Here is a 14,221-nt window from a genome sequence, read left to right on the forward strand (position 1 = left end):
TCGAGTCTGGATCCAAAGTCTGATACCTTCACCATATACTTAAGCTGCTTTGTGACAATGTCCATTATTAAAAGGACCATTATTAAAAGCTTTTTCTTTTGTTTGTGTCCCTCTATAGACTCTTACGGACTTCAGCACTTCAAAAACTACTGCTGGATCTGCCTATATGTACGCTGAATAAAAGAACAGTGTTCAGACGACGAATACGACTCAGTTGGTTTTCTGCAGCATCCATTATGTACAGATTATGTAGATAAAACACCACCCCAAATACATCATCTCCAATTTGCAAGCTGGAGATATGTACAACTGATAAAGTGCAGCATTATTAATCCTAATGCAACCAAACATCGCTGAGAAAATCCGTTTTGTTTCGATTTGCTTAGGTTTGAGATCTGTGAGAACTGTAACTTAGCGATGGGTCGCTGATGAACGATTGGTCCATTTTCAACGAGTCTTTAATGTGACTCAGAAGAACGAGTCGTCTCGAAGAACGATTCGTTCCTTTTCTACTCGTATGAGCAAAGTTTCGTAAAATCTCTGTATGCTTTGTACAGGAAACAGAATTGAGCAGTTTACCTCATGAGTCCTATGGTCCGAGTCGGTCGTTCTTTTATCACGTGACTCCAATAGCACAATGCAAATTATCAATTTTGTTTCAGAGTATTAACATTATTGTTACATTATTTATGGGAGTCACGTGATGATAGAACTAACGACACCAAAAGATATTAGAGGTTAGCTGCATTGTCATATTTTAATTATTGGAACTAGAGTCAATGTTGGTGTATGTAGAGGTGTTCGGGAATCTGCTTATTGAAAATATAACATTATATATTATTTCTGATCAATGAACTAAATGACTCTCCATCCATTACTACTATAAATGTACGAGTTTTTTTTAAAGGACTTTGATTATGTAGTGTAGCTGTTCATTTCATTAAGACTTGCACGAAAATTTTTTATTTTACAAATCTCCCTTTTTTCAATTTTATGGCATGAGTTATTATTATGTAATTTATACTATTTAAAAAAAATGTTTTAAATGACTTTATCTTGGCTACAGTATATTAAGCAAAAAACCTTTGAACTTTTATTTATTAAACCTTGTTTTTGGCGGGTCCGTCTGAAAAAAAAAAGTTGCCATTTTTTCTTAATGTTTTTAATTTCAGATTAGCGATGTTACAGTTCTTCAAGAATATATTTTTAGAGCTTTAAATACATTTAGCATGTCTTTATAAGTACATTTTGCTAGAGGAAGAAAATATAGTGTTAGTATGAACACTTCCGGGGTTGTTTAGTTGGGAGCCATGATGTATTGCTAGGATACGATACGTTCCAAATTCGTACACTAGGGCGTTGTAGTGCACTAGATATGACGTAGGCGCTATGAGGTTGTAGTGCACAAGTGTAGGAAGCGTCGAGGCGTTTGGGTTCAGCGTTAACGTTTGAACTGGCTGTAGCGGGGCAATAGGAAAGATGGCGGCTGTTGTGTAGGCTGGAATACTGATGGAGAAATATTAATATATGAAATTTTGTGTGGGGGGGAAACAAAACCCTGAAATTTGTGTTTGGGTGGATATTAAAGGGGTAAGTGGCGCGCACACACACACACACACACACACACACACACACACACACACACACACACACACACACACACAGAGTATATAGTGATAACGGATAATGTACATTTCTGTGTCCAGAAGGAAACCTGTGAAGCCATGAGTGAGTTCAGGATACATCACGATGTGAACGAGCTGCTCAGCCTCCTGCATGTTAGAGGAGGTGATGGGGCAGAGGTGTACATCGACTTACTGCAGAAGAACAGGACTTCTTATGTTACCACTACAGTGTCTGCACACAGTGCCAAGGTGGGTTCTGGGGCTTCCATAAATCCACACTTTATACTGATCTTGAACACATTTTCCAAAGAAAAATCCACCATGGATAACTTCTTCAAAATCCTGGTCATCTGCAGCTTGGAAACACACAGGATAGATGGATGGATGGATGAATGAATGAGAGAACTTTCTTGCTGAATAAACAAGTACTCTAAATATATGCATATGTAAATGTGAAATAGATGTGAAATGTGAAATAGATGATTTTTACGATGCACATTGTTTCACAGCGGCTTTAAGCAGATAAAGCGGTAATAAGGTGATATAAAAGAATGTGTATGTTTATTGCACATAAGGTAATTGCTTATCCCTGATGAGCAGCCAATGGATACTGTGGCAAGGTAAAACTTCCTGAGATGGTATGAGGAAGAAACCTTGAAAGGAACCAGACTCAAACTAAAACCCGTTTTCATCTGGGTGGCAGCGAATGTCCATTTATTGAAGTCCCATTGTTGAGGTGTGCAGTAATCGGTGCATAAATGCTGAACTATTTATGCAACCTGTAGTCCTAAGCCGTTGTAGGAAACTGGCTTCATGGATCTTTAGGCTGGAGGTGCGGAACCATCCCCAGCTGCACACAGTGGTCTCACAATTTAGAAAGACTCCATCCAGAGGTAAGATCTCAGGATAAACCAGGCAGATCCGAAGAGAAGAAAGGATAGGAACGATGGTCACTGGAACCTCAGGGGCATACAATCACATGTAGTGATTCACCAGCCTACCTGTCGGTGTTGGAGGAAACTCAGAAAACCCAGAGGAATCCTGTACACGTTAGAACTGGATACCTAAGATCAGAATTAGAGCGCAGACCCTAAAGACACGATGGAAACACAGTGGGCAGTTTTTACTCCTTGAGTCTTGGCTATAACTCGGCGTCGATCCCAACGTCCATGGATTTCTCAAACGTCGAGTAGATAGAGGAACTAATATGGCACACATACAACAGGAAATTGTCTGCTGTATTGAATGAGTACATAAATATTGAATAGTTTTTCTCGCTATGCAGTGAATTTCCTTAAAACATGGTGGCAAGAGCATTTACTTTCATGCAATATTAATTTTCGACCTCACAACCCTCAATCAAGTTTGGTTTTTGGCTTTTTGTTGGAAAATGTCTGTTCTGAAAATATCTGATCTGATGTGATGAACGTTTTTTTGTTTCATTCCAGGTGAAGATTGCTGAGCACTCGAAAACCCCCGAGGACTTTCTGAGGAAATACGAAGAGCTCAAATCCAAAAATGCACGCAACTTGGATCCTTTGGTTTATCTTCTCTCGAAGCTCACGGAAGACAAAGACGTATGTTTGAAGGCTGATTTTCCACTGACTGACATTTTGTAGATTTGATGTTTGTTGCTATATACTTTTTGCAAGATTAAAAGATCTCAGCCACATTGCTAGGGGTGAACGCATCCAACCAATGTATCCATTCAGAAGCATTCCAAGGTTTTGGAACGAACCATTGAGGACAATTAACACAAACTCTGCATGGATTAGACGAGTTGTAACCTCTGTTTTATTTCCCACAGACTCTGAAATTTCTGCAGCAAAACGCCAAGGAGAGATCAGAGATGTCAGCAAACGCGACTTCGAGCACCACGACATCCTTCAACATTCCCCCAACCAGCAGCAAGATGTCGATGCAGGAGCTGGAGGAACTGCGCAAAAAGCTCGGGAATGTCACAGCCAGCTCCAACGTTCCACAGGTGTGGCTTTTTATTCTAACAACGTCCTGATTTCAATATGAAATACAGTATGAAGGTAGTTCTAAATGGTTTTCTCTTTCAGGTCGTCTTATTTTGGACCATATGTATTTCTATTTCAATTTTGTACACCTTAGATCAGTGGTCCCCAACCCCCGGGCCACGGACCAGCACCGGTCTGTGGGTCAATCGGTACCGGGCCACACAGAAGGAATACATAACTTACATTATTTCCGTTTTATTTATTATCTGATTCTAAGCGATGTTTTATTTTGGAAAATGACCAGATTCTCTCCTCCACATCTGTCTATGACTCACTCTTGATGCATGTCATGATGCCTCGGTCACATGTCTTACCTCCCATCCTCTACCTTCTTAAAGGGGCTCCTGCCGCTAACACATAATACTTTCTTTCGGCTTCTCCCATTAGGGGTCGCCACAACGGATCATCCGTATTCATGATCCGCATGTTTGATTTGGCACATGTTTTTACGCTGGATGCCCTTCCTAACGCAACCCTCCCCATTTATCCGGGCTTGGGACCAGCACTAAGAGTGCACTGGCTTGTGCAACCCTAATGGCCGGGAATCGAACCCGGGCCGCAGCAGTGAGAGCACCACCTCCTAACCACTAGACCACCAGGGAACCCCCGCTAACACATAATACATTACCGTGAAATTCAAACCCCTAAGCGAGCAAAATGAACAAACAACACCACAGTGGATTCATGTTTATTGTTATATTTAGAAAATACCAGTCTTTATGCCGGTCGTATCATTTTACTTTGTTGTATTTATCGGTCACACATTAAAGGCCGGTCGGTGAAAATATCGTCCGACATTAAATTGGTCCGTGGCACAAAAAAGGTTGGGGACCACTGCTTTAGATAACATCCATGTTTTTCAGCTGAGGAATATTAATTTTTTTAGGGGTGATAAGATTCCTGATGTATCGACCTAAAAAAAGTGTGCACGCATTATTTTTTAACATATTTGCGTCTGTAAAAAACAATATATTTATATTTAATTATCGGTAGACGCCAGCGCTTTTATTATTCAGAAAGTGAATAATCATTTGTGACCGATATTTGATATGTAAATCGAATTCTCTTCGCTAAACAGTTTCTCGAGCTCGTTCTCTCGCCCCTGCTGCTGCTACGTGAATAATCACTACACTACGAAGAACGAGACGTGTCTCGAGAGTCACATAGAATACAGATTAACATGGCAGAGGTAGAGTTGCATCTAACCATGTGTTAGAAGTCAGAAGGCACTTAAGTAAATTTATGAGTTGCTGTCTGTCTGAACCAAAGAAATAATGGCCACATGTTACACTTCCTATAGCTGTTGTGATACACTTGTGGTTGTGTTGCTTTCTATATGGCCTACACTACATGGCCGAAAGTTTGTGGACACCTTTGTTAAACATTTCATTGAATTTCCCTCGTCCGGGAGGATTTTACTTAGGTTCTAGAGAGAGTCTGTGGGGATTTGTGTGCATTCTTTCACAAGCTTTAGTAAGGTTGGACGTGTGATTGTTGGAGGCTCAGTCAGTGTTCAATGGACTTTCACCAGAAACTTGGTGGACCATGTCTTCATTGTACAACTGTAAGGAAAGATTTGGTTGAAGCCCCATATACTGTAGACATGTGTGATGATAGGGTGTCCACAAACTTTTGGACATACAGTGTACATAACAGGTAGACTGATATGAGGATATAACACCTGATCTTCAATCAGACATTATTTTCATACAAATAATTTTTGGACCATTTCTTTAAAGATTATATAAAAATCCAATGTTCCCTGTCTGTGTACAGTCTGCCGAGGTCACGCGCAAGCTGCTTAGAGACAGACACAACAAGAAGAACCCCACACAGCCTATTCCTGTCTTCCCAAACTGGGTGTATGACAGACCTGCTCTAATCGGAGATTTTATCACTAGCTCTGCTCCAATGGGAGATCCAGTTGTCGCTATTGGTAAGTATAGTGATCAAGGGTTTCTAAATTTCCTTGAAGGATCCGTGTCGAGGTTTACATCTACATCTAGTTAAACGGCTCCTCATAACATTTTAAAGCCACCATATACAGAACTTCACTTAACAGGATTTGCGTTTCACATGACTTAAATAAAAAGGAATTTAAAGAAAAGCAAAAATGTATTCTACCCCTTACCCAAAGCATTAATAAATAATAAGAGAAAAAAAAAAAATTGCTTTTAGTCCCTTAAACCACACCCAACGTACACGTAAAACACCAATCTTACAAATTTACAACAAAAGCAACAGCAGACTTTAGAATCCAAAACAAAATTTCAGGTCTAGAAAGAATAAATCAATGGTCAAAAGATTTTGTGTTCTTTAGATAGTCTGGCTTTATTTATTTATTTATTTATTTTTATTAATTTATTTTACAGTGTAGTTATTTTATTCATTTAATAAACTTTGGCAAAAAAAAAATGTCTGAATCCTGAATACTTTCTGTATCCAAGGTCTTACTCTCTGACATTTCTAAACCTTAAATATGACAAAGTTCCAGTCGCTAAGTGCCTAAACTGCAGAGCTATGATTGTTTTCACTTTCTCTACAAGTTGCATGGGAAATATGCTGCCTATTTTTCTGTTTTCAGGTACAATGCCGCTAAGCGTGCAGGAGCAAGCACTGGTCGAGGACCTTCTGTATGCATTGATCGGTGTAGATGGGAGAGACATCGCAGCACAGCCCGTACTCGGCAGACAGAGTTGCTCGTTTATAGTAGACCCTTCACTGGACATGTCCATTAAGGAACTTGTGAACCGGATCTTACCAGTGGCATCCTGTTACTCCACCGTCACACGGTTAGTGAAATGATCCCTCTGATTTGGTTTCTCTTTCCGTGATTTTATTTATTTATTTATTTATTTTAAACTGCGGCTAATATCCAAACTCTTATTTAACATCCTGTCTGGTTTGATGCTTCCCGCAGCTTCACAGAGGAGAAATGTTCCTTTGAGTATGGTCAGGTGAACCATGCTCTCACTGCAGCCATGAGGACACTAATGAAGGAGTATCTCATCCTGGTGACCCAGCTAGAGCATCTTCACAGGCAGGGGATGCTCTCTCTGCAGAAGCTCTGGTTCTACATCCAGCCCACCATGCGCACCATCGAGGTTCTGGCCTCCATCGGTAAAAAAAAATCATCAAAGTGTGGAAGGTTTTTGTCATTTAGTGACACCCCACCCCCCCAGAAATCTGAACATGGGTATGATGAAAACAGTACCTGTCAAAACTTTGTGATAGTAGTTTAACGTTTTTCAGAGACGCATGGATGTTCCTTTTTTCTATGCAACAGGGTAAAAGTCAAAAACAGAATTATACAGTGAATAGATGAAAGTTCTATAGACAGGTGAGTCCGAATTTGACATTTTTGTCTCTATAAGAAGAACTTGTATAAGACAGAGAACAGGAGAGAAAATGTTGCCAGACACTCAAACATGGAGGTGGAAGCTTAATGGTTTGGTGTTGTTTTGGAGCAGAGAAGGTTGGAGACTTATCCCAGGATAAAGGAATACTGAACCAACATGACTACAAAAAGTATACGTGCAAGCTCTGTAAACGTATATCAAGGGCCAACAGTTGGCTGGAGTTTTATCTATCCTGGAATGGCCTGCCTAGTCACCACACCTAAATCCTAATGAACTGCACTGGGATGAAGCATATGATGATAATGATCTAGTGAAGAAGACATTCAGCAACTTTTACAAGAGGCATGATCAAGTATTTCAGCTGAATCTTTGAAGAAACAAACTGTCTGGCTTCTAAGAGCATGTAAAGCTGTTATTCATGCTAAAGGGGAGATTTTTCATTAAGATCTAAACATTTATATATTCGTTTGGTCAAAGTCAATCGTATCGTTATATTACCTCGTTTGTTGCATAGAAACAAAGGTAACATGTCTCTAAATAACTATAAAAGACTTTAATCCTGGAAATGTATATTACATTACTTTTTTAATAAAGTCAAAAGGTCAGTTTTATCATACATGATATTTTATACTGTAATAGAACTAATAGCCTAGTGAATATAAGTATGGGATTTTATTATTATAAATGCAGGACATTTTTTTGAATAATCTTTCTACTGAATTTGTTTGACGGACAAAAAAATGACTGCATATTCAGCAATATTTTAAAGTGCCCTGCAGTACATTACTGTGCATGCTGAATATTGTATAGGCCAGGACCGGTCTAACACACGTGAGACTAGATTAGACCTGAAGTATGATAGATTGAATATGAGGCTTATTTGCATGAGAGTAATGGCATATAATACATGACTGTGTGTGTGTGTGTGTGTATATATATATATATATATATATCTTGACCTACTTGAGCTACTTTTCTTGTTTCTTTGATGCGCAGCCACTTCAGTAGATAAAGGAGACTGCATGGGAGGCTCAACGTTAAGTTTACTTCACGATCGCACCTTCAACTACACTGGGGACAGTCAAGCCCAAGAGCTGTGCCTCTATCTTACTAAAGCAGCCAGCGTCCCGTATTTCGAGATGCTGGAGAAGTGGATCTACCGGGGAATCATCAAAGATCCATACGGGTATAGAAAACTGAATTTTAATGCATAACTCGGGTTTCAGGTTTATTTACTATATATTGGAAGTCTATCATAGACATGCTATCACAGTATTTGAATGAGTTTTAAATCAGATATATTGTTCGACAGGGAATTCATGGTCGAGGAACATGAACTTCAGAAAGAGAAGATACAGGAGGACTATAATGACAAATACTGGGATCAGAGATACACCATCGTGCAGCACAAAATCCCGTCGTTTCTTCAGAAAATGGCAGATAAAATTCTAAGTACAGGTGAGCCTGCCGTCACGTGTTTAATTACACAAGGTATAGATGATTTTATTCATACTCATTTTATGGTTTCTTTTTTTGTCTTCACTCAGGGAAGTACCTGAACGTCGTGAGGGAGTGCGGGCGAGACGTGACCTGTCCAGACGCGAAGGAGGTTCTCTACACTTTGAAAGAGAGAGCGTATGTGGAGCAAATCGAAAAAGCCTACAACTATGCGAGTAAGGTTCTCCTGGACTTTCTGATGGAGGAGAAGGAGCTGGTGACTCGGCTGAGGTAAACGTCCCGCCTGTCGATGCGTTTTATATCGTTTATATGCAGATGGTTGTATCTGCATATTTTATGAAAATGACACAAAAATTGCTATGCTAGGAGAGAAGGGTGATGATGCGAACACATTTCGATTATTCCCTTATATAAAGCCGAGCCTCGTCATGGTTTATCCTGTATTTAATAGTGAATTTGCTCATTGGAAGCAGTATCGCAGCAGATACACTGTATGGACAAAAGTATTGGGACACCTGACTTTTTCAGCGTTATGTGGTTCTTTCCCAAACTGTTACCACACAATTGTATAGAATGAAAATTCTCCATTCACATGAACTAGGAGACCCAAACCTGTTCCAGCATGACAGTGCCCCTGTGCACAAATCCAGCTCCATGAAGATATGCTTTACATGGTTTGGAGTGGAGGATCTACTTTTATAGAGCTCTGAATCTCAACCCTATTAAATACCTTTGGGATAAATTGGAACACTGACTGCACCCCCAGGCCTCCTCACCTTACCTTCATTAGTACCTGACTTTACTAAAACCCTTGTGTCTGGATAAGCACAAATCTCCACAAGCACCCTCCAAAATCTAGTGGAACATCTTCTTACTTATGACCAGGTGTCTGCATACTTTTGCCAATATAGTGTAGTTTGATTAATAATAAACTTTTATATTTATTTGCTTGATATGATGCTGTGCAAAACGTTCTAAATCAGTGTGGGGTTGTGTTCAGGTCTATCAAGCACTACTTTTTGATGGACAAAGGAGACTTCTTTGTGCACTTCATGGACCTCACTGAAGAGGAGCTGAAGAAACCGGTCGATGACATCATCCCTACTCGTTTAGAGGCACTGCTGGAGCTGGCTCTTCGAACAAGCACGGCCAACACGGACCCCTTCAAAGATGATCTAAAGGTCTATTATTTAAGGAAATTTATCACTGCCTGAAACTCGGCCCAAATCCAATTTTAGTAATTGAATATTCCTCGCAATAGCATTAACTATTAGGCATCGACACGGCCGCGGGGCTTTTATATACCATGGAAACTGCGTGCGAAATTCACAAACTGTCACGTTAATGGGCCATTCTTGTACCTGTACAGCGTAATAATAGATTAAATGTTTGTGTTGTTCCTGTTGTTTTCCAGATTGACCTGATGCCCCATGATGTCATTACTCAGTTATTACGCGTCTTGGCCATAGAAACCAAGCAGGAGAAAGCCATCATCAACGCTGACCCCACCGAAGTGGCCCTTAGTGGCCTCGAGGCTTTCTCTTTTGACTACATTGTCAAATGGCCGCTGTCACTTATAATCAACCGGTAAACAGCTTTTTATGTATGACGCGTCCTGCGGTATTCGGAGTGATTTGGAGCAGGGGCGAAGTCACCGCTGTGTTTGTTCTTCGCAGGAAAGCACTGACCAGATATCAAATGCTCTTCAGGCATATGTTTTATTGCAAGCATGTCGAGCGGCTGCTCTGCAACGTGTGGATCAGCAACAAGTCGGCCATGCAGTACTCCCTCCACTCTGCAAAATGGTGACATGCCTTTCAAATACACAATCTTTTATTTTTATTTTTTTTTAAGAGTTTATTTTTAGATTAGGTTTTCTAGGTTTGTTATTGTTAATATTAAAAAGCATATGTACGAGGTATCAGAAAGTTTCGAGACCTGCTCTGTACACAAAAAAAGTACTTTATTTATCTATGCTTTACTAGTGGTTAGGATGCGGCGCTCTCACCGCTGTGGCCCGGGTTCGATCCCCGGTCAGGGAACCAACCCCAGCCATTAGGGTTCCACAAGCCTTAGTGCCGGTCCCAAACCCGGATAAATGGGGAGGGTTGCGTTAGGAAGGGCATCCAGCGTAAAACCCTCCAAATCTAACATGCGGATGATCCGCTGTGGCGCCCCCTAACGGGAGAAGCCGAAAGAAAGTTTATTTATCTATGCTTTATGGTCCCTTTGCAAAGCAATACAGCGCTCCCAGCGTTCCTGCCCACCTCTGGAATGTGTCCTGGAAGTCTTCTGTTCGTAAGCACCTTCTGCTATTTGCACTAGATCTCCGCAACGGTGTGAAAACAGTGACCTTTGAGCCAGAGCTTAATCTTCAGGAAGAGGCCCAAATCTGGCGAGTAGGATGGGTGCGGATTGTTCTCCGACGATCGTCATGCACGAGTTGCCGAAAGGTTCGAACATTTTCCGAGTTGAGCTCATTGAAGTTCTTCCTGATCTCCTCACCTAACAGTGATGTTCTTCCGCTCTTGAAGCACGCGTGCCAGTCAAACACCTCGAACGACTCGTTGCAGCATCGCCGTATGTCACGTTTTAACTTGCTGTCCATGATGAAATCGCAGATGTGGTAACGCACGTGGTCAGAATAGCACCAGTTAGCACCATTAGTCTCGACACTTTTTGATACCACCTCGTATATGTGTGTGTGTGTGTGTGTGTGTGTGTGTGTGTGTGTGTGTGTGTGTGTGTGTGTGTGTGTGTGTGTGTGTGAGAGATTTAAATGTTTCATTTTTTCTCTTCTAACTCCAGGTTTGCTGGTGCCTTCGCTCTCAGACAGCGCATGCTAAACTTCGTACAGAACATCCAGTACTACATGATGTTTGAGGTCATGGAGCCGACTTGGCACATCATGGAGAACAACCTAAAATCGGTGACCAGAACTTATTACATTCGATTTCTTCATTTCATGAGGAACACCACGAACTTTATAAAGACCATGAACTGAGTTTATATATTGTGGCGAGCTCGCTGGCTCAGCGCGGAAGAAAGAGGAGACAGGTGACGGGTTTCCAAGCAGAACTGCATTAATTCGTCTTTAGGCTTTCGCATTCCACTTTCACTTTTTTTTTTAGTGGGGAAACCAATACAGACATAGACACTCGATATGTTCTCTAACTTTTCAGTGGGTTAAACCGACACACATCAACACACACGCTATATTGCCAAATGTTTGTGGACACCTGGTCATGAGAACGTTATGTGCTTTTCGAGCATCGCATTCCACATTTATCCCAAATTTGCTCTTGGAAGTTCTTCCACTCTTCTGGAAAAATGTTCCACTAGATTTTCGAATGTGCTTGTGAACATTTGTGTATATCAGCCATAAAGTCAGTAAAGTCATAGTAAAGTCAGGTACTAATGTAGGTGAGGTGAGGAGATCTGGGGGCAGTCAGCTTTCCAGTTCATCCCAAAGGTGTCAGAGCTTTATAGCAGTGCAACTCAAGATCTTCAAACTGTGTAAAGCATGGAGCTCACTTTGTGCACAGGGTTATTGTCATGCTGGAACAGGTTTGGGTTTCCAAGATTAAGTGAACGTAAAATTTGACTATACCACATCCAAAGACGTCCTATACAATCATGTGCCTCAAGCTTGGAGAAGAACCACATATGGCTTGGGAATGGTCAGGTGTTTTAATATCTTTGACCATATAGTGTATGTACACACGCTCAGCTCTCTTTTATACTCTATATGTATTTTTGTTGCATAACCGAAAGACACAAGGAATTCATCCTCTATTGTTTGTCTTTGCAGGCGTCCAACATTGACGACGTTCTTTGCCATCACACCAGCTTCTTGGATAACTGTCTGAAAGACTGCATGCTGACCAACCCGGAACTGCTGAGGATTTTTTCGAAGCTCATGTCTGTGTGCGTCATGTACACCAACTGCATGCAGGTGTGACGGATACAGATACAGGATTAAATAGACAGGGTTGTAAAGCCGTCATTGGAGTTTAATACCAGTCTCTAAGGTGTTTCTGAGTAAATTACATTCTGTATTTCTCCGAACAGAGGGCGCCCTCAAATCAATACCAGTGTCATTTGGTACTTGCTAAGTGTCATCCACGTCCTTTCTGATGCCTTTTTTTTTTTTTTTTTTCTAGCGATTCACCCAGAGCATGAGGATGGACAGCGAGATAAACCGATTAAGTCTGGAACACGGCACTATGGAGGGTCCTCCAACCCAGAGCGAACGCATTGAGGAGACTGAGAAGAAAAGACTGACCTCTAAGGTAATGCTCAGGACCGACCATGTGTCATCGGGTTACCATAAATATTGTAATTGTAATAAAAAATTGTTTTTCTATATTTCCAGTTTTTAGCTGAGCACGTCGATTCCCTGCATTCAGACGCAGGCTTCGAAAGCACCATCAGTAAGTTTGACAGTAACTTCAGCACACTGTTGTTGGACCTTCTGGACAAGCTGAGCATTTACAGCACTAATGACTGTGAGCACAGCATGATCAACATCATCTACAGGTGAGCGAGCCTTACTAAATACACTTCAGTTTGAATAAATACACTTTAGGAAACACAAGTTTGTGGACACTTGACCATAATTTTTTTTTCATGTGATATTTGAACATCTCTTTCCACACTTCCACTCTTCTGGGAAGATGTACTTATAGATTTTGTGGAGATTTGAGCTCATTCATCCACAATGATGTAAGTAAAATCAGCTCTATAGCAGGCTACTCAAGATCTTTCACCCCAATCCATGTAAATCATATCTTCATGTAGCTGGATTTGTGCACAGGGGCTGTGGTCCAGCTCTATGAAGATATGCTTTTTATAGGTTGGAGTGGAATATCTCCTGCTATTGAGCTCTGAACCTCAACGCTATTGAACACCTTTGGGATAAATTGGAACACTGACTGCACCCCCAGGCCTCCTCACCTCACACAAATCTCCACAAGCACACGCTGAAATCTTGAGGAACATCTTCCTATCGGTGTCCGCAAACTTTTTGACAATCTAGTGTAGTTTACTTCAACCTCTTGCAGTATGTTAAGTCTGTTTTTCAAAAAAAAAAATGTATTGCTTTTTCTTTTCCCGCAGGCTGGACTTTAACGGGTTCTACACCGAGCGTCTGGAGCGAATGGCAATCGAGAGGGGACAGAAAACTTCTACATAGCACAATTCTTCACACGTCTCCATCAAACAGCATTGAGGGGTTTAATGGCATGTTCTGCCCCTTACAGCAGTTTTAAATGAGAACCCTGTGCCCATCACATTACCTTAAAATCTATTACGAAAAGTATTTGATGTGTATTTCTTCTTCCACAGAAAGTGTGTCAGTGGTGTGTTGTAATATAAGCAATTCTTTATTAAATATTATTCTAACGAAAAGACTCGTTTGTTTTTCGTTTTCTTTTTTTTGACACCATTTCCAGTGTTTTTGTTGCTAACAGTAATCCTACTCCTATGGATCCTACTGGGCTTTTTGTCAGACCAGATATCAGACACTAAATATTTCACCCAAATGACATTATACCACTATAGCGGTAATTTGCTGAAAGTGTGGAGACACACATTCATAACCTGGTGCTCAAACTGAGCAGGGTTATAATGAGGTACAGTGCAAATCTGTGTGAAATTAATACAACAGCACAATACAGTGAACTACAAGCATGTAGTGAACAATATGGCATGTAAATGCTGCCTGGTAAAAGTGTGCAAAACGTGATGTACATTA

General features: G+C 40.8%; 1 protein-coding gene across 1 annotated transcript; it reads left to right on the top strand.

The window, feature by feature from the left end:
* Positions 1-1,115: 1,115 nt before the first annotated feature.
* On the top strand, positions 1,116-13,875 carry tubgcp2 (tubulin gamma complex component 2). Its single transcript, XM_083556946.1, has 18 exons — positions 1,116-1,590; positions 1,707-1,874; positions 3,074-3,202; positions 3,433-3,609; positions 5,426-5,585; positions 6,234-6,441; positions 6,570-6,769; positions 8,005-8,194; positions 8,321-8,466; positions 8,556-8,736; positions 9,467-9,647; positions 9,881-10,053; positions 10,143-10,271; positions 11,275-11,395; positions 12,278-12,421; positions 12,630-12,758; positions 12,842-13,005; positions 13,585-13,875. The coding sequence occupies exons 1-18, from the start codon at positions 1,528-1,530 to the stop codon at positions 13,658-13,660; spliced, it is 2,739 nt and encodes a 912-aa protein (XP_083413072.1). The 5' UTR covers positions 1,116-1,527; the 3' UTR covers positions 13,661-13,875.
* Positions 13,876-14,221: the final 346 nt, after the last annotated feature.

Source organism: Silurus aristotelis (assembly GCF_946808225.1).
Source record: "Silurus aristotelis genome assembly, chromosome: 12".
Lineage (NCBI taxonomy): Eukaryota > Metazoa > Chordata > Actinopteri > Siluriformes > Siluridae > Silurus > Silurus aristotelis.